The 27,595-nt window shown below is 45.2% G+C and overlaps 1 protein-coding gene across 1 annotated transcript in view; it reads right to left on the bottom strand.

Moving 5' to 3' along the window:
• Positions 1-206: 206 nt before the first annotated feature.
• The window catches only part of LOC138674709 (extracellular calcium-sensing receptor-like), a 49,105-nt gene continuing 21,716 nt past the window's right edge, over positions 207-27,595 (bottom strand). The window contains exons 3-7 of the mRNA XM_069762526.1: positions 19,582-19,873; positions 15,952-16,776; positions 13,245-13,472; positions 1,616-1,739; positions 207-1,117 (exon numbers count right to left, since the gene is read on the bottom strand). Coding sequence (XP_069618627.1) covers positions 207-1,117; positions 1,616-1,739; positions 13,245-13,472; positions 15,952-16,776; positions 19,582-19,873 — 2,380 coding nt within the window. The remainder of the gene's footprint in view (positions 1,118-1,615; positions 1,740-13,244; positions 13,473-15,951; positions 16,777-19,581; positions 19,874-27,595) is intronic.

Raw genomic sequence — 27,595 nt, 5'->3', positions numbered from 1 at the left:
TGTTCATAACATCGAAACATTAAGACATGGTGACTTAGAATTTTTGTTTTAGTTTAGTTGACAAAGAATATCTAGAAGTAAATCTCTGGAGTGATATAAGTGAAGGAGGACATAGCTCTCTTCTTCTGCATCTTGGACATTTTACACTTTTGAACCATGATTAATCCATTTTTTCAAAACAGAAATCCATCCCTTCCCATTCCAAGTTACGTTGTTTTTCTCAACTTTCTCAGAAGATGTTCCTTGGAGTTCATATCTGGTCTAAACAATATCAGGAAACACTTGGGTAGAAACATACAGATAACAAGGGCCCAAGCAGAGAATATTATGGCAAACACCTCCATGGCCACGATGTATTTGCCTCTTGCACTAATAGAAGCTGGGATAAAAGAGATCCATACACTGAGGAAGGCTAACATGCTGAAGGTGATGAACTTGGTCTCATTGAAACTGTCCGGAAGTCTTCTGGCCAAGAATGCTAGAATGAAACTAATGAAAGCCAAGAGGCTAAGATAACCAACCATGCACCAGAAGGCAGTCCGAAAACCCTCATTACACTCAGCAATGATAGTCCCAGGGTACGTTTGAATGTCATTTTCTGGAAATGGAGGTGAAATGGACATCCATAAGGCACATAGGATGAATTGTAACATGGAGCAAAAAAGAATAATCCCATAAGACACCTGGGGTGTAGCCCACTTTTTTAAGCTGCTTCCTGGTTTTGTGGCCATGAAAGCAAAAACCACCATCATAGTTTTGGCTAAGATACACGAGATACATACGGCAAATACCATGCCAAATGCAGCTTGGCGCAGCAGACATTTATGAGATTCAGGGTAGCCAATGAATGTCAATGAAGAGAGGAAACAAAAGGAAAGACATACCAGGAGAAGACAACTCAAGGAGTAGTTATTGGCTTTGACAATTGGCGTGTCCTTCTTTTTAAGATAGAGACTCAATATGGTAAGCGGTATGGTGAAGGAAGAGAGTCCAGTACCAGCAAGCGTGGCACCCAGAGGTTCCTCAAAGGAGAGAAACTCTACAGTTTTTGCATAACAACAGTTCCTCTGCATGTTTGGCCACTTGTCCCATGGACATCTAAAGCAGTCCAATGAGTCTAAACAGATGAGATTTTCTATTAAACAGTTATTCACAGAAATTAAAGCTATCCTCTAATAAGGAGATAATTTACAGCTTGCTGTGGGTTCAAACACTAAGACCACCAGTAATACTTAGAATAGGGCATTGCATTCTGAGAACATGGCTCTACCGAAACCTATCTTGAATGGATTGGAAATGTAGATGCTTAATCTCCATTGTCTTTCATTGCCAATGGAATCGTAGGAGAACACCAAGTCCAGTGCTTAGCTGTTTCTACCTTTCCCATAGACAAGGAATGGAGCGGAGATCAAGTATGTGCACTTTTGCTCACCATTCTCAAAATCCAAAACTTCATTCTCAGTATCACAGTTGGATCCCACAAGTTGGACTCCCAATGATCAGTAAGTCATCCCCTATTTTGTGGATAGGGTATGTCTTTCAATCCTGAGAGCACCCCTTTACGATCATTAAAATATTGTCCATGAGATTATCAAATGTTTAATGATTGTCATACCAGTTTGGTTTGATATCTCCCCTTGCGGACATGGGATGCAATGATAACAACAGACAGGTTCTCCTCTTATGGTGGCTTTCCGGAAACCTGGAGCACAGCTCTTGCTGCAGACTGAGGTAGGAATCTATAGACAAAATATAGTTATGTTATGTCACATTTTTTCTGGAGTTGTAGGTGAACTGATCTTTTATCCTTTTTCCATGATTTAAACAGTAGCTTTCATTGGCACACGGAGTGCTGTGTCTAAGCCCAAGCTCAGTAGGAAATCAGTGCTTTAAGAACTAATTTCCATTTTTAAACAATCATTTCTACCAACTAAACTTTTTGTGAAAGAATAAAGAATAACTGATCCCTACACATTGTAGAAGAAAATGATTTTTAAATCCATCTTAAAAAGGATGCATGAAAAAAAATGTATTCTTAACTTTATGGAAACCAACCCCGGTAGCATATGAAGTTAAAATTGAGAACACTGACATGTGAATTCGTGGATCAATATACTCCTCATCTCTGGTGACGTATCCCCAAATCCCAGCCCTCCTCAACACATCCCCACACTCATTTCTAACCCCCTGCCATGATCCTCTGCACGTTTTTGCAATGATGACAACCTCATAACCATTCATCCAGCCCCCACTCCCCCTGACCCCCTACCTGGAGCACTATGGAATGCACGCTCTGTCTGCAACAAACTGATATTTATCCATGCCCTCTTCATCACCAACAAACTCTCCTTCCTTGGCATCACTGAAACCTGGCTCACCCCATCTGACTCAGCCTCTCCAGCTGCGCTTTCCTATGGCGGATTCCACCTCTCTCACACCCCTCGCCCCACCAACAAACGTGATGGAGGAGTTGGCTCGCTCCTGTCCGACACCTGCTCCTTTACTACAATTCCGCTACCACCCTCCGCTTGTCTTCCCTCGTTTGAGGTGCACTCCATCCGCATCTATTCCCCCTCCAATCTCCAGCTGGCATCATCTACCGCCCCCCAGAACTAGCCATCTCCACCTTTTTCGACCACCTCACCACCTGGCTACTTCATTTCCTCTCTGCTGACATCCCCACTATCATCATGGGTGACTTCAATATCCCCATTGACACTTCCACCTCAGCTACCTCTAAATTTTTATCACTGACTGCCTCCTTTGTCCTCGCTCAATGGTCCTCTGAGGCCACTCACAAAGATGGCCACACGCTGGACCACATCTTCACCCGCCTCTGCTCCCTTACTAATCTCACTAACTCACTCCTCCCCCTGTCTGACCACAACCTACTGACATTCTCTTCCCTCTCCTCTCCTAGTGTGCAACTCCCACTCCACAAACTCACTCACCCTCACAGAAATTTCAAACACCTCAATTTACAATCACTCTCTGAGTCCCTTCTTCCTCTTACAGACATAGCCTCCCTTCATGACACAGATGCTACTGCCACTTTTTATAACACCACTAGGGTTGAGCGACCTTTACTTTTATAGGATCAGGTCAGGTTTCATGAAACCCGACTTTTTCAAAAGTCGGGTCGAGTGAAATCGGCCGATCCTATAAAAAAGTCGGGGTCGGGGTCGGCCGAAACTCGAAACCCAATGCAGTGCATTGGGTTTCCAATGGTTCCCAGGGTCTGAAGGAGAGGAAACTCTCCTTCAGGCCCTGTGATCCATATTTAAGTGTAAAATAAAGAATAAAAATAAAAAATATCGCTATACTTACCCTCTGACGCGCCCTGGTACTAACCGGGAACCTTCCTTCCTTCGAATCAGCGCTTTCAGGACCTTGCGGTGACGTCGCGGTGACGTCGCGGCTTGTGATTGGTCGCGCGACCGCCCATTTGACCGCCGCGCGACCAATCAGAAGCCGTGACGTCACCGCGATGTCACCGAAGGTCCTGGAAGCGCTGATTCTTAGGAAGGAAGGCTGCCGGAAAGAAGCAGGGCGCGTCCGAGGGTGAGCATATTCCTATTAGGTATATACTCACCCTCGGACACGACCTGCTTCTTTCCGGCAGCCTTCCTTCCTAAGAATCAGCGCTTCCAGCACCTTCGGTGACGTCGCGGTGACGTCACGGCTTCTGATTGGTCGCGCGGCGGTCACATGGGCGGTCGCGCGTCCGAGGGTGAGTATATTCCTATTAGGTATATACTCACCCTCGGACGCGCCCTGCTACTTTCCGGCAGCCTTCCTTCCTAAGAATCAGCGCTTCCAGGACCTTCGGTGACGTTGCGGTGACGTCACGGCTTCTGATTGGTCGCGCGGCGGTCACATGGGCGGTCGCGCGACCAATCACAAGCCGCGACGTCACCGCGACGTCACCGCAAGGTCCTGAAAGCGCTGATTCGAAGGAAGGAAGGTTCCCGGTTAGTACCAGGGCACGTCAGAGGGTAAGTATAGCGATATTTTTTATTTTTATTCTTTATTTTACACTTAAATCTGAATTCCGATACCAATTCCCGATATCTTAAACATATCGGGAATCGGTATCGGAATTCCGATTCCAGATTCAGAAGATCGCCGACTTCATGGCCGACCCCACACAGGGGTCGGGTCGGGTTTCATGAAACCCGACTTTGCCAAAAGTCGGCGACTTCTGAAAGTGGCCGACCCGTTTCGCTCAACCCTAAACACCACAATAACAGCAACACTCGATTCGGCCGCCCCGCTCATGCATAGCAAAACTCGTACACTCAACATTCAGCCCTGGCTGACCAGCCTGACCAAAAGAACTGAGACAGGCTTCCAGGATCGCTGAGTGGAGATGGAAGCGATCCTGCTCTGCTGACCAATTAACTGCATACAAGCAGTCCCTCGCCAGCTTCAAGTCCACGCTCACTGCCGCAAAACAAACTTACTTCTCATCTCTCATATCCTCCCTGTCTCACAACCTCGCACCCCCTCCCTCCTGTTGTGAATTCTGTTGTCGAACTCCCTCCTGTGGTCGTGAATGGTACTTCGGCGAGTTCTGTCCATGGACTCCCTCTGGTGGCTGTGAGTGAAGCTGCTGCTTCTGAGGTTCCTTACACAGGTGACGTGGTTTATCCTTTGGTTGGCTGCTCTATTTAACTCCACTCAGATCGTTACTCCATGCCAGCTGTCAATGTTCCTGCATTGGTTCAGTTCGCTCTTGGATCTTTCTGATGACCTGTCTTCTCCAGCAGAAGCTAAGTTCCTGATAGTTATTATTTGTTCATTGTTTCCTTGTCCAGCTGGTTATCATGATTTTGTCTTGCTAGCTGGAAGCTCTGGGATGCAGAGTGGCATCAATATATGTGGGGGGCTGCCTTTTCCTTTGGGGAATTTCTCTGAGGCAAGGTAGGCTTTATTTTCTATCTCTAGGGCTAGCTAGCTCTTAGGCTGTGAAGAGGCGTTTAGGGTGAGTCAGGAACGCTCCACGGCTATTTCTAGTTGTTGTGATAGGATTAGGGGTTGCGGTCAGCAGAGCTCCCACATCCTAGAGCTTGTCCTGTGTGAGATTAACTATCAGGTTGTGCCGGGTGCTCCTAACCACCAGATCATAACAGTACAGCTGGCCCAAAGTATTAATGCATCTCAATAGAGGGATAAGAGAAGTTCTGAGACCATTTTTTTTTCTTTGCACTGTGTTTTGTCTTTCTTTTCCCCTAAACCTTTGGGTGGTTCAGGACACAGGTGTAGATATGGACATTCAAGGTCTGTACTCTTGTGTGGATCATCTCACTGCAAGGGTACAACACATTCAAGATTTTGTGGTTCAGAATCCTATGTTAGAGCCTAGAATTCCTATTCCTGATTTATTTTCTGGGGATAGATCTAAGTTTCTGAATTTCAAAGATAATTGTAAACTGTTTCTAGCTTTGAAACCCCGCTCCTCTGGTGACCCCGTTCAACAAGTAAAAATCATTATTTCTTTGTTGCGTGGTGACCCTCAAGACTGGGCATTTTCCCTTGCGCCAGGAGATCCTGCATTGCGTGATGTTGATGCGTTTTTTCTGGTGCTTGGATTGCTTTATGATGAACCAAATTCAGTGGATCAGGCAGAGAAAATCTTGCTGGCTTTGTGTCAGGGTCAGGATGAAGCGGAGGTGTACTGTCAGAAGTTTAGAAAGTGGTCTGTGCTTACTCAGTGGAATGAGTGTGCCCTGGCGGCAATTTTCAGAAAGGGTCTTTCTGAAGCCCTTAACCCTGCTGTTCTGTTCGGTCTGGGGAGACCTATTTTGAACTTTGGTATTTTTTGGGGTGTTCAAGATGCGGTTCTGAAACTTGTGGTTGATTGACTTAAATGAGGATGGGTCGGTCGGCCACGGGTTTCAGAGCCGCATCTTGAATATTTTAAAGAATATTGAAGTTCAAAGTCGGTCATTTTTGACCAACAGAACAGCAGGGTTAAGGATGTCATGGTGGGATTTCCCACGCCTGCTGGTCTGAATGAGTCTATGTCCTTGGCCATTCAGATCGATCGGCGCTTGCGTGAGCGCAAAGCTGTGCACCATCTGGCGGTATTCTCTGAGCATAGGCCTATGCAGTGTGATAGGACTTTGACCAGAGATGAACGGCAAGAACACAGACGTCGGAATGGGCTGTGTTTTTACTGTGGTGAATTCTCTCATGCTATCTCCGATTGTCCTAAGCGCACTAAGCGGTTCGCTAGGTCTGCCACCATTGGTACGGTACAGTCTAAATTTCTTTTGTCCGTTACTCTGATTTGCTCTCTGTCGTCCTATTCTGTTATGGCATTTGTGGATTCAGGCGCTGCCCTGAATTTGATGGACTTGGAGTTTGCCAGGCGCTGTGGTTTTTTCTTGGAGCCCTTGCAGTATCCTATTCCATTGAGAGGAATTGATGCTACGCCTTTGGCCAAGAATAAGCCTCAGTACTGGACTCAATTGACCATGTGCATGGCTCCTGCACATCAGGAGGATATTCGCTTTTTGGTGTTGCATAATCTGCATGATGTGGTCGTTTTGGGGTTGCCATGGCTACAGGTCCATAATCCAGTGTTAGATTGGAAATCTATGTCTGTGTCCGGCTGGGGTTGTCAGGGAGTACATGGTGATGTTCCATTGTTGTCAATTTCGCCTTTCACTCCTTCTGAAGTCCCTGAGTTTTTATCAGATTACCGGGATGTATTTGAAGAGCCCAAATCCGGTGTCCTACCTCATCATAGGGATTGCGATTGTGCTATTAATTTGATTCCTGGTAGTAAGTTTCCTAAGGGCCGTTTGTTTAATTTATCTGTGCCAGAGCACGCCGCTATGCGGAGTTATATAAAAGAATCCTTGGAGAAGGGTCATATTCGCCCGTCGTCGTCACCATTGGGAGCAGGGTTCTTTTTTGTGGCCAAGAAGGATGGCTCTTTGAGACCTTGTATTGATTACTGCCTTCTTAATAAAATCACAGTCAAATTTCAGTATCCTTTGCCGCTGCTGTCTGATTTGTTTGCTTGGATTAAGGGGGCTAGTTGGTTCACCAAGATAGATCTTCGAGGGGTATATAATCTTGTGCGAATTAAACAGGGCGATGAATGGAAAACAGCATTTAATACGCCCGAGGGCCATTTTGAGTACCTGGTTATGCCATTCGGGCTTTCTAATGCTCCATCTGTGTTTCAGTCCTTTATGCATGACATCTTTCGAGAGTACCTGGATAGATTCATGATTGTATATTTGGATGACATTTTGGTCTTTTCGGATGATTGGGAGTCTCATGTGAAGCAGGTCAGAATGGTGTTCCAGGTCCTTCGTGCGAATTCCTTGTTTGTGAAGGGGTCAAAGTGTCTCTTTGGAGTTCGGAAGGTTTCATTTTTGGGTTTCATTTTTTCCCCTTCTACTATCGAGATGGACCCTGTTAAAGTTCAGGCCATTTATGATTGGACTCAGCCGACATCTGTGAAGAGCCTGCAGAAGTTCCTGGGCTTTGCTAATTTTTACCGTTGCTTCATCGCTAATTTTTCTAGTATTGCTAAACCGTTGACTGATTTGACCAAGAAGGGTGCTGATGTGGTCAATTGGTCCTCTGCGGCTGTAGAGGCTCTTCAGGAGTTGAAGCGTCGTTTTTCTTCTGCCCCTGTGTTGTGCCAGCCAGATGTTTCGCTCCCGTTTCAGGTCGAGGTTGATGCTTCTGAGATTGGAGCAGGGGCTGTTTTGTCTCAAAGAAGTTCTGATGGCTCGGTGATGAAGCCATGTGCCTTCTTTTCTAGAAAATTCTCACCTGCTGAGCGCAATTATGATGTTGGCAATCGAGAGTTGTTGGCCATGAAGTGGGCATTCGAGGAGTGGCGACATTGGCTTGAAGGAGCTAAACATCGCGTGGTGGTCTTGACGGATCACAAGAATTTGACTTATCTCGAGTCTGCCAAACGGTTGAATCCTAGACAGGCTCGATGGTCGCTCTTTTTCTCCCGTTTTGATTTTGTGGTTTCATACCTTCCGGGATCTAAGAATGTGAAGGCTGATGTCCTGTCAAGGAGTTTTGTGCCTGACTCTCCGGGTGTTCCGGAGCCGGCGGGTATTCTTAAAGAGGGGGTAATTTTGTCTGCCATCTCCCCTGATTTGCGGCGCGTGCTGCAGAAGTTTCAGGCTGATAGACCTGACCGTTGTCCAGCGGAGAGACTGTTTGTCCCTGATAGATGGACTAGTAGAGTTATCTCTGAGGTTCATTGTTCGGTGTTGGCTGGTCATCCTGGAATCTTTGGTACCAGAGATTTGGTGGCTAGATCCTTTTGGTGGCCTTCTTTGTCGCGGGATGTGCGTTCTTTTGTGCAGTCCTGTGGGACTTGTGCTCGGGCTAAGCCCTGCTGTTCTCGTGTCAGTGGGTTGCTTTTGCCCTTGCTGGTCCCGAAGAGGCCTTGGACGCATATTTCCATGGATTTTATTTCTGATCTCCCTGTTTCTCAAAGGATGTCGGTCATTTGGGTGGTTTGTGATCGCTTCTCTAAGATGGTCCATTTGGTACCCTTGTCTAAATTACCTTCCTCCTCTGATTTGGTGTTTTTCCAGCATGTGGTTCGTTTGCATGGCATTCCAGAGAACATCGTCTCGGACAGAGGTTCCCAGTTTGTTTTGAGGTTTTGGCGGTCCTTTTGTGCTAAGATGGGCATTGATTTGTCTTTTTCTTCGGCTTTCCATCCTCAGACTAATGGCCAAACCGAACGAACTAATCAGACTTTGGAAACATATCTGAGATGCTTTGTTTCTGCTGATCAGGATGATTGGGTGTCCTTCTTGCCTTTGGCTGAGTTCGCCCTTAATAATCGGGCCAGCTCGGCTACTTTAGTTTCTCCTTTTTTCTGTAATTCTGGTTTCCATCCTCGTTTCTCTTCAGGGCAGGTTGAACCTTCGGACTGTCCTGGTGTGGATACGCTGGTGGACAGGTTGCAGCAGATTTGGACTCATGTGGTGGACAATTTGACATTGTCCCAGGAGAAGGCTCAACGTTTCGCTAACCGCCGGCGCTGTGTTGGTCCCCGACTTCGTGTTGGGGATTTGGTTTGGTTGTCATCTCGTCATGTTCCTATGAAGGTTTCCTCTCCTAAGTTTAAGCCTCGTTTCATTGGGCCATATAAGATTTCTGAAGTTCTTAATCCTGTGTCATTTCGTTTGGACCTTCCAGCTTCTTTTGCCATCCATAATGTGTTCCATAGGTCGTTGTTGCGGAGATACGTGGTGCCTATGGTTCCCTCCGTTGATCCTCCTGCCCCGGTGTTGGTCGAGGGGGAGTTGGAGTATGTGGTGGAGAAGATTTTGGATTCTCATGTTTCGAGACGGAAACTCCAATACCTGGTCAAATGGAAGGGTTATGGTCAGGAAGATAATTCCTGGGTTTTTGCCTCTGATGTTCATGCTGCCGATCTAGTTCGTGCCTTTCATTTGGCTCATCCTGCTCGGCCTGGGGGCTCTGGTGAGGGTTCGGTGACCCATCCTCAAGGGAGGGGGGTACTGTTGTGAATTCTGTTATCGAACTCCCTCCTGTGGTCGTGAATGGCACTTCGGCGAGTTCTGTCCATGGACTCCCTCTGGTGGCTGTGAGTGAAGCTGCTGCTTCTGAGGTTCCTTACACAGGTGACGTGGTTTATCCTTTGGTTGGCTGCTCTATTTAACTCCACTCAGATTGTTACTCCATGCCAGCTGTCAATGTTCCTGCATTGATTCAGTTCGCTCTTGGATCTTTCTGGTGACCTGTCTTCTCCAGCAGAAGCTAAGTTCCTGATAGTTATTATTTGTTCATTGTTCCTTTGTCCAGCTGGTTATCATGATTTTGTCTTGCTAGCTGGAAGCTCTGGGATGCAGAGTGGCATCTCCGCACCGTTAGTCGGTGCGGAGGTCTTTTTGCACACTCTGCGTGGTCTTTTGTAGTTTTTTGTGCTGACCGCAAAGATACCTTTCCTATCCTCTGTCTGTTTAGTAAGTCTGGCCTCCCTTTGCTGAAACCTGTTTCATTTCTGCGTTTGTGACTTTCATCTTTACTCACAGTCAATATATGTGGGGGGCTGCCTTTTCCTTTGGGGAATTTCTCTGAGGCAAGGTAGGCTTTATTTTCTATCTCTAGGGCTAGCTAGCTCTTAGGCTGTGAAGAGGCGTCTAGGGAGAGTCAGGAACGCTCCACGGCTATTTCTAGTTGTTGTGATAGGATTAGGGCCTGCGGTCAGCAGAGCTCCCACATCCCAGAGCTTGTCCTGTGTGAGTTTAACTATCAGGTCGTGCCGGGTGCTCCTAACCACCAGGTCATAACACCCTCCCCTCTCATTTCTGCTGAAGACTTTGCCTCTTTCTTTAAACAGAAGATTGATACAATCAGAGAAAGCTTTGGCCCACAGCACCCAATTCCCCTCTTAGCTGCTCTACCCTGTTCCTTCAAAACCAGCTTCTCCGTCATGGCAGAAGATCAGCTCTCCACCCTCCTGTCAAGATCACACCTCCCCACTTGCACTCTTGACTCGCTCCAGTCTCACCTCATCCCTAGCCTTGCCAAGGTCTTCATCCCAACTCTTACACACCTCTTCAACCTCTCACTCACAACAGGTGTCTTCTCCTCTTCCTTCAAAAATGCCAAGTTCACACTCATCCTCAAAAAGCCCTCCCTCAACCCATCCTTTGTGTCTAGCTATTGCCCAATATCTCTTCTCCCTTATGCCTCAAAATTACTGGAACAACATGTCCATCTTGAACTTTCCTCCCACCTCTCCTCCTGCTCCCTCTTTGACCAGTTACAATCTGGCTTCCGACCCCATTACTTAACTGAAACTGCCCTAACTAAAGTCACCAATGACCTACTAACTGCCAAGAGCAAGCGACACTACTCTGTCCTCCTTCACCTGGACCTGTCTTCTTCCTTTGACGCTGTGGACCACTCCCTTCTGCTATAGATCCTCTCATCTCTTGGCATCACAGACTTGGCCCTATCCTGGATCTCGTCATATCTGACAGACCGAACATTCAGTGTCTCCCTCCCCAACAGCACCTCCTCACTCTGCCCCTTGTCTGTTGGTATTCCTCAAGGCTCTGTTCTAGGACCCCTACTCTTCTTCATCTACACCTTCGGCCTGGGGCAGCTCATAGAATCCCACGGAATGCAGTATCATCTCTACGCCAATGACACGCAGATCTACCTATCCGGACCTGACCTCACCTCACCTCCTTACTTACCAAAGTCCCACACTGTCTGTCTACTATCTCGGCCTTCTTTTCTGCTCGCTTTCTAAAACTGAACATGGACAAAACAGAATTCATTATCTTTCCCCATCTCACTCTACCCCTCCACCAGACCTATTTATCAACGTCAATGGCTGCTCACTTTCCCCAGTCCCACACACCTGGTAACCTCGTGGTGATCCTCGACTCTGCTCTCTTTTCAAGCCAGATATACAAGCCCTTGCTTCCTCCTGCTGTTTCAAACTCAAAAATATCTCCCGGATCCGCACATTCCTTGACTACGACACCACAAAAACACTAGTGCATGCCCTTATCATCACCCGCCTTGACTACTGCAACCTAATACTCTCTGGCCTCCCCTCTAGCACTTTGGCACCTCTCCAATCCATCCTGCATTCTGCTACCTGACTAATCCACCTGTCTACCCATTATTTCCCAGCCTCTCTCCTATGCCAAGCCCTTCACTGGCTTCCTATCGCCCAGAGACTCCAGTTCAAAACCCTTACAATGACATACAAAGCCATTCACAACCTGTCTCCTCCATACATATGTGGCATGGTTTCCCAGTACTTACCTACACGCAACCTCCGATTCTCTCGAGATCTCCTTCTCTACTCCCCTCTCATCTCTTCTTCCCACAACCACATCCAAGACTTCTCCCATGCTTCCCCCATACTCTGGAACTCTCTACCACAACACGTCAGACTCTCTCCTACCATACAAACCTTCAAAAAGAACCTGAAGACTCACCTCTTCCGACAAGCCTACAGCCTGCAGTGATCCTCAACCTACTGAACTGCCGCACAACCTGCTCTACCCTCTCCTAGTGTATCCTCACCCATCCCCTGCAGACTGTGAGCCCTCACGGGCAGGGTCCTCCTTCTGTACCTGTGTGCCTTGTTTTCTGCTCATGTTTAATTGCATTTGTCTATATTTGCCCCTCTTTTCACATGTAAAGCGCCATGGAATAAATGGCGCTATAAAAATGTATAATAATAATAATAATAAAAAGAGTAGCCCAAGGTTAAATTATATAATTCTAGCATGTATATGCACTCCATGCTGGTATATATGTACCTCATCCTGCCTCCATCCTGGTACAAATATGCACTCCATGCTGGTATATATGTCCCTCATCCTAATATATACTGTATGTCTTTTATCCTTCCTGCGCTCCATACTAGTATACATATCCCTTAATCTGGTATATATGTCTCTTATCCTGGGCCCTATCTTTTTATATATATATATATATATATATATATATATATATATACACACACACACATATCCCCCATCCTGGCATACATATCCCTTATCTTGTCTGGGCGCCATCCTGGTATATATGTCCCTTTAACTGGGCCCATTCCTGCTATATATAGCCTCCATCCTGTTATATGTGCCCTGTTCTGCCACTGTTCTTCAATGCATAGAAAAAAAATGAACAATTATACTCCCCTTCCCTCCGCTCCCCCACTGCGTGACATACTCATCTGAAGCTGGCAACTGACTCAAGAGCGCAAGTGATGAAAGCGTATGATGTCACTGCCATAATCCCCCAATCATGTGCTTGCCAACGTTAGGTGCTGGCTTCTGATTGGCTGACAGCTTGTAATGCTTTTACGAGGACGCACATCCAGTTGAAGCTTGGGTGGCCTTGGTTGGCCCTTATCCACATCCTGCATCAGGCCGATCGTGACATCTAAGACCACGGTTGTTACGCCCCTGGTTTTTAGGAAGTTCCTAATGGCCCCAATCATCTCTGTTAAGAGGTATAGCTCATATTGGACTCTAGCTAATGATGGCGATTTGAAGCCCCTTATTCTCGGCAGCAGAGGACATCTCAGACACTAGACAATGATCTCAATCTTGTGATATTTAGAAAGGTTTTCTCATATAACTATCCTCTCTAAGTGCCTTGTGGGTATTTTTATGGCTTCTGGTGATTTTGCATCAGTGATAATTTTTCTTAAATTCTCTATTTTATACCTTCTCTTTCATACGTACCTGTTCTTGCCTATGTATCCATTGTACGGCACTGCTGTTTAGCGTGAAGATGTCTGGACTCTTGACTGCCGAATCGTACTGTCCAACCTTGACTTGACTCATGACCCCGTTATCATCCTGCTGCCAGTTAACGATGTCATATACAGCGGGAGGATCTCCATTTTTATCAAAGAACACCTCTCTTCCATCTTTTAACCTCACTTTGACATTCTGGACGTAATGTGTTAGCTGTAAATTTGGGAAGACCAAAAAAAAAAAAAACCCTTAACGTCTTAAATTGAATTTGTCAAGTGGGAAAAACCTGATTCCAAGCGATCACAGCTTGGGTTACCGGTGATCACATCTTAAGTGGAACTGTCATAAAATTGGCATCATTAAGCCCAATGTCTATATGGCATGCCATTTCCTTTGTGAAATCTGCTTTATGAGGGTACAAAAAGGGAACAGGGGAATGACTGTGAAAGAAATGTGAAAAAAATGGCTGATTGGCAGAGATTTCAGAGAGAAGAAAAGGATGGAAGATTCAGAGAACTAATTGTGTTCTTTTATATATGACAGGTGGTCAGGTGGACAAAAAGTTCTACATAATTAGTAGTCAAGGGTTCAAGAGAGGCCTGGATGTCTTCCTGGAGCAGAACAATATTGTATCATACAATTATTAGGTTCTGTAGAAGGACGTAGATCTGGGGATTTATTATGATGGAATATAGGCTGAACTGGATGGACAAATGTCTTTTTTCGGCCTTACTAACTATGTTACTATGTTACTATGTAGTCTGTACTAAAAAGTGTTGTGCCACACACAGTACAGACCAAAAGTTTGGACACACCTTCTCATTTAAAGATTTTTCTGTATTTTCATGACTATGAAAATTGTAAATTCACACTGAAGGCATTAAAACTATGAATTAACACATGTGGAATTATATACTTAACAAAAAAGTGTGAAGCAACTGAAATTATGTCTTATATTCTAGGTTCTTCAAAGTAGCCACCTTTTGCTTTGATGACTGCTTTGCATACTCTTGGCATTCTCTTGATGAGCTTCAAGAGGCAGTCAAACTTTTGGTCTGTACTGTATGTATTAATACTCACAATCTATGGTTAAATCTGATCTCTCCGATTGTCTAGGGGAGTTTTGGGGTAAATTTCCCAAATTCGGTGGCTAAGAGGTCATTTCTAGAGATGAGCCAACCTTTTGACATTTAAGTTTGCTAACTTTGAAAAATTATTCCCCAAAATCCAATTTAAGACAAACTGCAAGCATTCCCAACGCCCCGGAAAAAAAAATGAATATTACACCTTGAGGTCTCCTAGGACTGTACAGGACACTTTTCTTGTATTTTAATGCAATCATAGCCTTAATAAAGTCTAGGTGACCTTAAATGTTTCTTCAGTGTTTATAACTTTCCTTATCCTATTGCTGAGCTGTAAACTGTGACGTCCCCTCAATATCGAGATTCACCCACAAAATGGCTGCTGCATTTCCTGCCTCGACTTTTATACAGGCTGATAGTTCTTCCTGATTGGCTATGCTATTCTATGTAATGTGAGAACTACAAGGCAATGTGAGAAAGCCTGCGTGTCTGGGCCCAAATTCAAGTAATACTTTTCTGGCTATTGCAATCTTCTACAATGTTTAAAATGGTGAGGGACATTTTTGAAGACAATTTGATGCAAACTCAATAGATGCATTTTTTTCCCGATTTATTAAAATTAATGTACCATCTACCATCTCTGGTAGTCTAAGGCTGCAAATGGATAATATCCAGAATTACAATACAGGAAGGAATTTATTATATCTGTACTGCGGTTGTAGGGTTGGGAAGTGAAAAATGAAAATATCCTTTGTTGTCTTGATTGAGGAAGCTTTTCAGTACTGGCCGGAATGGCCATAAAGATCAATGCAGGCAAAGGATCTGTCCAGTTGTCCCCTTGTGGCCACATAATTGTGAAAATTCACTGACTTCTGAATGAGTTATAGATATTATAAGTCTTAAAATCATAATGCAAATGTGCAAAAGAGCTAAATTAGAGTTTGACTCCGCCACTGCTGCAATTTTGCACCGCCAGGGTCTATACATTTTCTTACAACTAACAGTTAGCAAAGTAAGGTTTTTAAAAAATCAAACATTTCTGAAAAATTTACACCAGATTCCAAAAAAAATGTAGATAAAAAAAATCTCAATTTATTACTTACATTTTTTTTTCTATCTTGTGGTATTCATTGATGCTTTTTTTGTGCCAAATTCTTCAAAATGGCTCCTGTGGTTCAAGAATTTATTTTCTTTTACCTTAACCTGTTTTGTGACTCTTTAGCACACAAAGTCACTTGTTCTGTTAAATTATTTCAAAATTTGTATGAAAGACACACAAAATCATTCCAGCGTGTGGTGAGACTAAATACTTTTGTGAAAAAATTTATTGGCTTTTTAAAAACTTGAAATTAATGGAATCAGTTGAAAAGACCTAGAAAAACCAAACCCAGCCAAACCCACCAAAAATAAAAAAAACACTCAAAAACTAAAAGTTGAACACTATATATAAAATACTTAAGAAAACTTGCACATTATAAGAAGAACAAGGCCAAAATGAAAAAATAGGAGAAAAATTCCAAAAACTAACTCAAAAAAGTCGAAAATGCAATAAGGGATTGGGCCCAAGGTCTACATAATGATGTCATATTAAATTTGTTATTTTACTGTACCTGCCAAGGTGTGAATTTATGTAGATTCGCACAACCTCCATTACGGAAAGGTCCGTTATTCTCTCGACATGACTGAAGGTCGTGTAAGGATTTAGCAATGACGTGAGCAGACATGTATATGTTATAAGATGTTCTCAGGCTAGAGGCATCTGTATAGACATTCTCAACAGTCTCTAACTTCTCATTCCCAGAACAGATTATTGAAGAATCATTATAAATTGGATTATTATTGCCCAAAAATATACATCCAAATGTTTTTTCCCAGAATAATCTAGTTACTGTTTCCCCCGGAGTGTAAAATGGATGAATTTTTTTCAGATACTCCTTAAATCCAGGGATTGTTGAGCTGTGAAAGGCAAACCCTAAGGATCCAGAGAGTAGAGGAGCGTACTTCTCAATAAGAAGAATCGAGGAGATGGACCAAGCTTCACTTGCTACAAAGATCTTTCCACTGACATTCAGTTTGATCATCTCATCTAAAATTGGGATTAAATAGATATCAATGGAAAACACAATTATAACCTGGGCTGTGGACTGCTGTATGATACGAGTGATGCGGGGAGCATTTTGGTCTGTCCGATCTAGTAGAATATATTCTGTAAAGGCCACACAAGCTCCAGCTTTTAGAACCTCTTGTGTAATCACTTGAATCCCTAGTTGGCCATAGTCGTTTCCCATTGCCACAAGCCCCAGACATGTCCATCCAAAATGCAAGACCAGTTGAGCCAATCCTTTTGATTGAAAGGTATCACTGGGTACAGTCCTGAAGAAGGAAGGGAATTGTTTCCGGTCGCTCAGTAGAGAACTCGTAGCATAGTGACTTATCTACAAGATTGCAGTAGAGAAAAACATTATGAAATCTGATTACAACTAAGAGAAACACCTAGTCTATTCCCTAATGATACTCAGACAGGTCTAATAAATGAGAAATTGCTCTTTTAACACATATTCTACAGAGCAGTCTCCTCCTTTTGAATTCTGGATTCTCGGTATACAAATGAGCAGTACAAAGATGTACATGTGAGAAGATCAGTGATGTACTGCACATCTGAAGCATCCTGGTGTTATGATCCTGGTGCCCAAAGAAAGAAGAATATGGCCTTCCATGGCACATGCATAAAAATTCAGCACTGAGCAGTGAACTTGGTTATGAATGCTGGGCTAATTATTTGAGATCAAAGTGGCTCCATGAGGCAGGGTTTACCAAGGAAGACCTAAACAATTGTTGAGCTTAGGATTACCGCTTTGTGCACTTGGGACCTTATATGTGTAGGACAAAAGTACAATGTCTTGGTTATTAGATCTGTTTCAAAGGCTTCAAAGGTATTCTTAGACTTTTGTTTAAAGCCGGTTGTCCCCTTTCAGAAAATCCTGGCTAGGGGTAAAGTTTGTCATAAAAACAGCAGACCACGATTTACGTGATTTACTCACCATCCTCAGTTCGACTGCTGGTTCTGCAGTGCTGCTCCCATTCTTCATTATTGACTGCAGACTTGATGGTACAATGACACCATGGCAACCAAATCTCTGAACTCAGTGACCATGACTGTGGAGACGCAAAATCCTGCTCAAAGCTGCTATACTCACTGGCTGGCTGTCATGTTGTTGAATCACCTGCCAGGGCTGTAGGGTGCTCGGTACCGGGTTCGGTGTTCACAGGGGGATGTCACGGTGGCTGCGACCTGGTCCATGGCCCACGGAGCCCATGGAAAAGGGAAAGGTCTTTAAAGGGAATAAAGTTTATGTTCGTGACGCCACCTGTGATATTTGGTCAGGGTGACCAATGTTGCTTTAAGGGGTCTGCTGGGGTGATGTTATGGCAGCTAGATAGTATACCTTCCCACAGGTGAAGTATATCCCCAGGGCTTCCCAGTGTGTAGATGGTAGAATGGTGAGAGGTGCAGTGAAGAACAAGGACACAGGATTGCAGTCTCTTTACCTTGTTTACTGTTGGTTTCAGCAGCCACAGTCCAGAGCACCAGATCTCTGGGCAGGTAGGGCCCGGACGGTTTGGAGGCAAGTCCAGAGTCCCCTTGTCCAGGTGGAAATCAATAGCCTTCCCTTGCGCTGTAGTGGTATAGTCCCTTACTGCTAGGCTTCTCGTAAGGTCCTCACAGATGTGGTGTTTCTCTCTCTCTCTGTCCCCCATATAGAATAGGACAAACCCGTATGACTGGTGACTTGAGCCTTTTTATAGGGTCTCTTAGATAACCCGGCTCTGTGGGGTGTCACCGTGGCTCCTGGATGTAGGTGCGGACAGGTAAAGTGCAATTAGCTGTCCTGCCAGTCTCTAAAGTAAGGCGTAGAGGTCCTTACTACCTCGGTGTTCCGGCTACCGGTTATCTGCGCCAAAGAAGGAGGCAGCCTGCTCGGGGCTGGTCTCCTGCTGGTATCCTCTGCTGTACTTCGCTTTCCTGCACGCTCACTGCAACGTATTCTGCTTTCAAAAATGTCTCTTTCTGGGAGCTGCAGCTCTTAGGGCATGCAAAGCTCCGTGAACCCTCTATCCTCCTCAGATGGCTGTCTGGAACTAACTGACTTTCCCTACAGACTACCAGTTATATATATATATATATATATATATATATATGGGGAGACACCTAGTAAATAGGATCAAACGCTCCCCCTGGTAGCCTGGAGTGTGAATATGTTGCATGCTTGTGGTACCTGGCGACAGTTATCCTTTCTTGCCTCCAAACATAGCATCACTCTCCCCGTGAGGAAAGCGACATTACTGTGATGACCAGGACCCTGGGGCGCCACATTGTCAACGTGGAATTACCACCAATTACCCAGACACTGGGAGTAGCAGTGGAGACTCAGCAGGAAAAATGAATAAAACACAGTTTGTTTATTTTTTTTATAGCAAACCGCACTCAGGTTCTAGGATTTTCCGAAAGTGGACGACCCTTTATTTAGTTCTCTTTAAGCTTAAGTCGCACCTGAAACCTGACCTGGCCATCACAACTGATGATCATTGGTCATTTAGCAGTCAATGTAGTAATTACTCCCACACTTGCAATCACTGCCATTAAGGCCGAATTAAGGTGTCCCTGAAGCACAGCTTAATTACGGACTATCACCTCAGGACTTATTTTAGTTTTCTGACCCAAACTCAACAGCCCCATGTATGCCCATGACGGTGTTGCATTTGGGTTAAGGGACTCAAGGCCAGACTTGAAGTTACAGTCCATACTTGGACCATGTTTCAAGGAATTGAACTATTTCATGTGCTTTGTGCCAAGTGACTGATGTGTTGTCATGTTCTTATGGCTGAGACAGGCTACAGCTGAGGCCAGGCACAGAACTTTTCTAAAATACTGGCAATCAGTTGAATATATCTTTGGAAGCAGAAGCACTCCATGGATCTAACCAAAGCAGTTTTTTTTTTGTTAGTTCTCAAAATCTTTCCTACCTCATTCAGTTGCTGTTCAGACGAGAACCTGTTGGGGTGTATAATGGGAGCTGTGGTGATTGCAACATATAGCATTGCTATCCATCAGCTCATTGGATGTTTGGCAATCAAAAGTCAATATTTTGAAAATTCCTAATACATTAAAATCTGATTGGGTTCTAAAAGTTCAAAAAAATACTTTTGGAATGAAATATAGGCACTTTTCTCACATTTACCTGTGGATATCTATAAAGGCCGAGAACATGAGCCATCAGAATGGAGTATGTGGACATTGAGTGTCCAAGGATTGCAGCCATTGGTGGTCTTCCCAACCATAAATAATTTGGTATTGCTTGATCTCGGCCGGTGATCATTCCTAGGGTTCCTTCCAACTCCTTATTTAAGGCAGAACAGGAATCATAGGCCACAAAACCCAAGGTGATATTTGGGAGAACTTCTGGATTCTTATTTATTTCTTCCACTGCAAACCTCAAAGCTTGGAACTGCTGGAAAGTTTCAAATAAAAACCTAAGATGTAAAAGCGAAAAGAAGGATAAAACTTCAGCATTATTGTTCAGAATTAATTTTTTTCATCTTAAACACCATTATCAAGAACTAGTTTTGTGGAAGTTCTGACCAATTTTTGACCAGTTTTGACCTTGCAAAGATTGACATGCTAAGCATGCCGAGATGAGGAGACTTAAAGCCACAATGCTCCTCTGGGAAATATACAAATTGTCTCTTCAGGGAGCAAAAGAACTAGAACTCTAGTGCCACCTATTGGAAGTAGCAATCCTAAAAGAAAAAAAATGTCAACTTTTAACAAGCCTTGTCACATGACTTAGGTTAAAAGCCAAACCAGAATCTCAATTTGCAGATACTGTGCTTCGGGGTACTGCATATTTCCCAGTGGGGCATTGCAGCTTTAAGTCTCCTCATCTTGGCATGCTTAGCATGTCAATCTCCGCAAGGAGAAACAATACTTCTTGGATATACAACAGAATCAGAAATAGGGCTTAGTGGTTACTAGGGTTGAGCGAAACGGATCGTTCATTTTCAAAAGTCGCCGACTTTTGGCACAGTCGTGTTTCATGAAACCCGACCCGATCCCTGTTTCGCATTTCAATGACGCGAAAAGCGCCATTTCTCAGCCAATGAAGGTGGACGCAGAGTGTGGGCAGCGTGATGACATAGGTCCTGGTCCCCACCATCTTACAGAAGGGCATGGCAGTGATTGGCTTGCTGTCTGCGGCGTCACAGGGGCTATAAAGGGGCGTTCCCGCCGACCGCCATCTTACTGCTGCTGATCTGAGCTTAGGGAGAGGTTGCTGCTGCTTCGTCAGAAGCAGGGATAGCGTTAGGCAGGGTCCATTAACCCCCAAACCGCCTGTGCTGTAGCGATTTCCACTGTCCAACACCACCTTTTGTTTGCAGAGACAGTGGAAGCTACATTTTTTTTCCTCAGCACTGTAGCTCATTGGGCTGCCCTAGAAGGCTCCCTGATAGCTGCATTGCTGTGTTTCAAAGCACAAATCCTGTTATTCCTTCCTTTCTGCACAGCTATCTTGTTTGTTTGTCCACACTTTTGATTTAATTTGTGCAGCAGTCCACTCCTTGTTATTGCTGCCTGCCATACATTGCTGAGATTACTGCAGGGAGATAGTAATTGTAGGACAGTCCCTGTTTTTTTTTTTTTTAATTCTCCCTGAAAAAAAATAAATAGTGGGAGATTAATTTTGGCATTTCTGCTAGAGTGCCAGTCCTGTGTGTGCCATCTCTCTCCAATTGTGGGGCACAGAAAACCTAGTGTCTATAATCCTTTTTTTTTTTTTTAATTCTCCCTAAAAAAAAAAATAGTGGGAGATTAAGATTGGCATTTCTGCTAGAGTGCCAGTCCTGTGTGTGCCATCTCTCTCCAATTTTGGGGCACAGAAAGCCTAGTGTGTAATACTGGCCCTGATTTCTTGGCAATTCTCCCAGAAACAAAAAAAAAGTGGGAGATTAATATTGGCATTTTTGCTCGAGTGACAGTCCTGACTGTGTTGCATCTCTCTCAAATTGTGGGCCACAGAAAGCCAACAGAAAGCCTAGTGTCTGTTTTTTTTTTTTTGGTTTTTAAATTCTCCCTGAAAAAAAATAAATAGTGGGAGATTAATATTGGCATTTGTGCTTCTGTGCCAGTCGTGTGTGCCATCTCTCTCAAATTGTGGGCCATAGAAAGCCTAGTGTCTGTTTTTTTTTATTTTAGTTTTTAAATTCTCCCTGAAAAAAAATAAATAGTGGGAGATTAATATTGGCATTTGTGCTTGAGTGCCAGTCGTGTGTGCGATCTCTCTCAAATTGTGGGCCACAGAAAGCCTAATGTCTGTTTTTTTTTGGGGGGGGTTTAAATTCTCCCTGAAAAAAAATAAATAGTGGGAGATTAATATTGGCATTTGTGCTTCTGTGCCAGTCGTGTGTGCCATCTCTCTCAAATTGTGGGCCATAGAAAGCCTAGTGTCTGTTTTTTTTTATTTTAGTTTTTAAATTCTCCCTGAAAAAAAATAAATAGTGGGAGATTAATATTGGCATTTGTGCTTGAGTGCCAGTCGTGTGTGCGATCTCTCTCAAATTGTGGGCCACAGAAAGCCTAGTGTCTGTTTTTTTTTGGGGGGGGTTTAAATTCTCCCTGAAAAAAAATAAATAGTGGGAGATTAATATTGGCATTTGTGTTTGAGTGCCAGTCGTGTGTGCGATCTCTCTCAAATTGTGGGCCACAGAAAGCCTAGTGTCTGTTTTTTTTTTTTTTTTGGGGGGGGGGGGGTTTAAATTCTCCCTGAAAAAAAATAAATAGTGGGAGATTAATATTGGCATTTGTGCTTCTGTGCCAGTCCTGCGTGTGTGGCATCTGTCTCGTTTTGTGCCACAGAAAACCGAGTGTGTAACATTGTGCCTGATTTTCCTTGCAGTCTCACCCACCTATAAAGGGATATCTAAATCCTACAGAAGTTTGAGTTCACCTTGTAAGTTGTTTTACAGTAACAAATATCGTTACTTTGGTTACGTTTTTAAAACAATGAAGAAATCGGGTGGAAGAGGTCGTGGCCATGGGCGTTCTGTTGTGAATTCTGTGGCCAAGCTCCCTCCTGTGGTCGTGAGTGTTACTGCGGCTGGTTCTGTCTATAAGCTTCCTTTGGTGGATGAGAGTGGTACTGCGGCTTCTGAGTTTCCTTCCTCAGGTGATGAGGTTAAGTCGTTAGGTGCTGCTCTATTTAACTCCACCTGGTGCTTTGATCCTGGCCTCCTGTCAATGTTCTAGTATTGGTCTTGCTTCCTCCTGGATCGTTCCTGTGGCCTGTCTATCCTGCATAAGCTAAGTTCTGCTTATGTTATTTTTGTTTGCTATATTTTCTGTCCAGCTTGCTATATTGGTTTTTCTTGCTTGCTGGAAGCTCTGAGACGCAGAGGGAGCACCTCCGTACTGATAGTCGGTGCGGAGGGTCTTTTTGCCCCTCTGCGTGGTTGTTTGTAGGTTTTTGTGTTGACCGCAAAGCTATCTTTCCTATCCTCGGTCTATTGAGTAAGTCGGGCCTCACTTTGCTAAATCTATTTCATCTCTGTGTTTGTATTTCATCTTTACTCACAGCCATTATATGTGGGGGGCTGCCTTTTCCTTTGGGGAATTTCTCTGAGGCAAGGTAGGCTTATTTTTCTATCTTCAGGGCTAGTTAGTTTCTCAGGCTGTGCCGAGTTGCATAGGGAGCGTTAGGCGCAATCCACGGCTACCTCTAGTGTGGTGTGATAGGATTAGGGATTGCGGTCAGCAGAGTTTCCACGTCTCAGAGCTCGTCATATGTTTTTGGTAAATGTCAGGTCACTTTGTGTGCTCTGAACTTCAAGGTCCATTGTGGTTCTGAATTACCTGTTCATAACAGCGTTCATTGCCAGCTGGTAATGATGGTAGTGGTGGTGGAGCATCAGGTGGTCGTGGGAAAAACAATATAGCACCTAAGTCTCGAGCTGTGGAGCCAGGTTCGTCGTCTGGCTACACAAGGCCTCGAACGCTCCCTTTTCTGGGAGTAGGAAAACCGATTTTAAAGCCGGAGCAGCAAGAGCAAGTTTTGGCTTTCCTTGCTGACTCAGCCTCTAGCTCTTTGGCCTCCTCTTCTGAAACTGGTAAATGTAAAAGCAGCGCATCGCTAGTGGATGTTCACGCTCAGGGACAAGTCGCTCCATTGTCCTGTTCAGCAAAAACAACAACAGAGAAGGATGCGTCAGGCGACACAACGGGTTACTCCATGGAGCTCTTTACACATACCGTTCCTGGGTTAGAAAGTGAAACAGTTAACAGGCCATGCCCGTTACAAGTTGAATCGGACATGGAGTGCACAGATGCACAGCCACAGCCAGATTACTATGCTGTTCCTTTGACTCAGACCACCACATTGCCCTCGCAGTGTACTGATCCAGAATCAGACCCTGATGAGACTATGGTGCCCCGTCACAAACGCTATACCACCGGCTTACACGGTAACACAGACGAAGTTGCACATGAGATAGAAGAGGAGGTCATAGATGACCCAGTTGTTGACCCCGATTGGCAGCCATTGGGGGAACAGGGTGCAGGCGGCAGTAGTTCTGAAGCGGAGGAGGAGGGGCCGCAGCAGGCATCAACATCGCAACAGGTTCCATCTGCCGGGCCCGTATCTGGCCCAAAACGCGTGGCAAAGCCAAAACCAGTTGGAGGACAGCGTGGCCATCCGGTTAAAGAAGCTCAGTCTGCAATGCCTGAAAAGGTATCCGATGCTAGAAAGAGTGCAGTCTGGCATTTTTTTAAACAACATCCAATTGATCAGCGCAAAGTCATCTGTCAAAAATGTTCAACTACCTTAAGCAGAGGTCAGAATCTTAAAAGTCTAAATACAAGTTGCATGCATAGACATTTAACCACCATGCATTTGCAAGCCTGGACTAACTACCAAACGTCCCTTAAGGTTGTAGCACCCTCGGCCAATGAAGCTAGTCAGCAACGCTACATCCCTTCCATCACTGTAAGGCCACCATTTTCCGCACCACCTGCAGTATCTGTGCAGGTTTCGTTGCCAGGCCAAAGCAGTCAGGGTCAGGGAATCACCAGTTTCGTAGTAGGAAACACTGCATCTAGGGCACCGGCAAGAATACCGTCTCCAACCGTCTCTCAGTCTGCCATGTCCACCGGCACCCCCGCTAGTTCCACGATCTCCAGCTCTCCAGTCCAGCTCACCCTACATGAGACTCTTGTTAGAAAAAGGAAGTACTCATCCTCGCATCCGCGTACACAGGGTTTTAACGCCCACATAGCTAGACAAATCTCGTTAGAGATGATGCCCTACCGGTTAGTTGAAAGCGAAGCTTCCAAAGCCCTGATGGACCACGCTACGAGCTACCCAGTCGAGAAAAGCCATCCCAGCCCTCCACCAGCATGTTAAAGAGCGCATCGTCCATGCACTCAGGCAATCTGTGAGTACAAAGGTGCACCTGACAACAGATGCATGGACCAGTAGGCATGGCCAGGGACGTTACGTGTCCCTCACAGCACACTGGGTGAATGTGGTGGATGCAGGGTCCACAGGGGACAGCAATATTGGGACAGTTCTGCCTAGCTCACGGTCTAGGAAACAGTTGGTTGTTGCCATTCGCCCCTCCTCCTCCTCCTCGTCCTCCTGCAGAAGCGAGAGCTCGTCCACAGACCGCAGTGGCACAACCACTCCATCCGCAGCTGCCACTGTTGCACACCAGGTGTCCCATTATGGGGCAGCTACTGGCAAGCGTCAGCAGGCTGTATTGGCTATGAAGTGTTTGGGCGACAACAGACACACCGCGGAAGTTCTATCCGAGTTCTTACAGAAAGAAACGCAGTCATGGCTGGGCACTGTACATCTTGAGGCAGGCAAGGTAGTGAGTGATGACGGAAGGAATTTCATGGCTGCCATAGCCCTTTCCCAACTGAAACACATTCCTTGCCTGGCTCACACCTTAAACCTGGTGGTGCAGTGCTTCCTGAAAAGTTATCCGGGGTTATCCGACCTGCTCCTCAAAGTGCGCAGACTTTGCTTGCATATCCGCCATTCGCCCGTACACTCCAGCCGTACGCAGACCTATCAGCGGTCTTTGAACCTTCCCCAACATCGCCTAATCATCGACGTTACAACAAGGTGGAACTCAACACTGCACATGCTTCAGAGACTGTGTGAACAGAGGCGGGCTGTTATGTTTTTGTGGGAGGATACACATACACGGGCAGGCAGTAGGATGGCAGACATGGAGTTGTCAGGTGTGCAGTGGTCGAAGGTACAAGACATGTGTCAAGTCCTTCAGTGTTTTGAGAAATGCACACGGCTGGTAAGTGCAGACAACGCCATAATAAGCATGAGCATCCCCCTAATGCGTCTGCTGATGCAAAGTTTGATGCACATAAAGGAGCAGGCGTCTGCAGCAGAGGAAGAGGAAAACCTTGATGACAGTCAGCCATTGTCTGGTCAGGGCAGTGTACAGGACGAGGTAGCGGGCGAACAGGAGGAGGAGGACGAGGAGGATGATGGGGATGAGTACTTTTTTAATGAGGAAGCTTCTCCGGGGCCACTGGAAATTGGTGGCGTGGCAGGGCCGGGTTCTGGTTTTTTGAGGGACACAAGTGACGTAGATTTGCCTGAAACTGCCCCTCAACCCAGCACAATCGCAGATTTGATAACTGGAACTTTGGCCCACATGGCGGATTATGCCTTACGTATCCTCAAAAGGGACACACGCATTATTAAAATGATGACTGATGACGATTACTGGTTGGCCTGTCTCCTTGATCCTCGCTATAAAGGCAAATTGCAAAATATTATGCCACATGAGAACTTGGAACAAATATTAGCAACCAAACAATCAACTCTTGTTGACCATTTGATTCAGGCATTCCCAGCACACAGCGCCGGTGATCGTTCTCACACGAGCTGCAGGGGGCAGCAGACCAGAGGTGTTAGAGGTGCACAAATCAGAAGTGGCGTTGGACAGAGGGGTTTTCTGACCAGGTTGTGGAGTGATTTTGCTATGACCGCAGACAGGACAGGTACTGCAGCATCAATTCAAAGTGACAGGAGACAACATTTGTCCAGTATGGTTACAAACTATTTTTCATCCCTTATCGATGTTCTCCCTCAACCGTCATTCCCATTTGATTACTGGGCATCAAAATTAGACACCCGGCCAGAATTGGCAGAATATGCATTGCAGGAGCTTGCTTGCGCAGCAGCTAGTGTGCTATCAGAAAGAGTATTCAGTGCTGCTGGTTCAATAATAACCAAAAAAAGGACTCGTCTGGCTACCCAAAATGTTGATGATCTAACCTTCATTAAAATGAAGCACTACTGGATTTCGAATTATTTTGCCCCACCTTTCCCGGCTGACACCTAGCTTTCCAATGAAAAGGTCTTGCTTCTGGACTGCTCTGACTGAGTTTTCCAATCTCGTAATTTGCAGCAGCTGTTTGTCCAGCATGCGACATGTTTACACCTCCCTAAATGGCCAAACTCCCCCCACGGGGCCGTGGTCTCGCCACTTGGCGCAAGCACCCGTGAGAGTGCCGTTTGTCTGAAGAGGTGGGTGTGCACGCTTTTGGTTGACGGCACTGCCACTGGGTCCCTCATAGTACAATAAAGTGTCTCTGGCGGTGGTGGCGTGCAACCAACATCAGACACACCGTTGTAACATGGGGGGCCCTGGGCCTGTACCGCCGACCACAAGACAGTTTCCCCCCCGCCCCCAGCTCCAAAAGTGCTCAACGATTTGCAAAATTATCTCTCACAACTCCACCAATGTTTAGTCTATGCGCTGACATCCTTCAATGCCTGGCACTGACAATACCAATGTGTTGACATGTATGATGCAACTTAAAATAGTCTGGGGCAGTGTCCTATATTTACACCAGTAAATACTTTGCGCCAAATTACTAGGTCAGAAACACAGCAGAGGAGCCCAACCCTGTGCCGAAGTATGCCAACCTTTTGTTTTTTGGTTTTGTTGTATTACGAGACATTAACATCTATTTATTTTTTGGGAGTACTAACTGTCAGACACTCATTACAATCGGCCTCCGCTGACAACACCAATGCTGCCTGTGTACCCTGCAAGATAATTCCAAGTGCATAGAGCCTACTTTTGTTATGTTAGGCCTACTAAGCCTGTCTGCGGTCCCTCCTTCCAATAGTCCTCCACTGACCACACCACTGCTGCCCGTGTACTCCT

This window comes from Ranitomeya imitator, chromosome 4 (assembly GCF_032444005.1).
Source record: "Ranitomeya imitator isolate aRanImi1 chromosome 4, aRanImi1.pri, whole genome shotgun sequence".
Lineage (NCBI taxonomy): Eukaryota > Metazoa > Chordata > Amphibia > Anura > Dendrobatidae > Ranitomeya > Ranitomeya imitator.
Note: the sequence above shows the minus strand (reverse complement) of the source record. Positions and strands in the feature narration are given on the sequence as shown.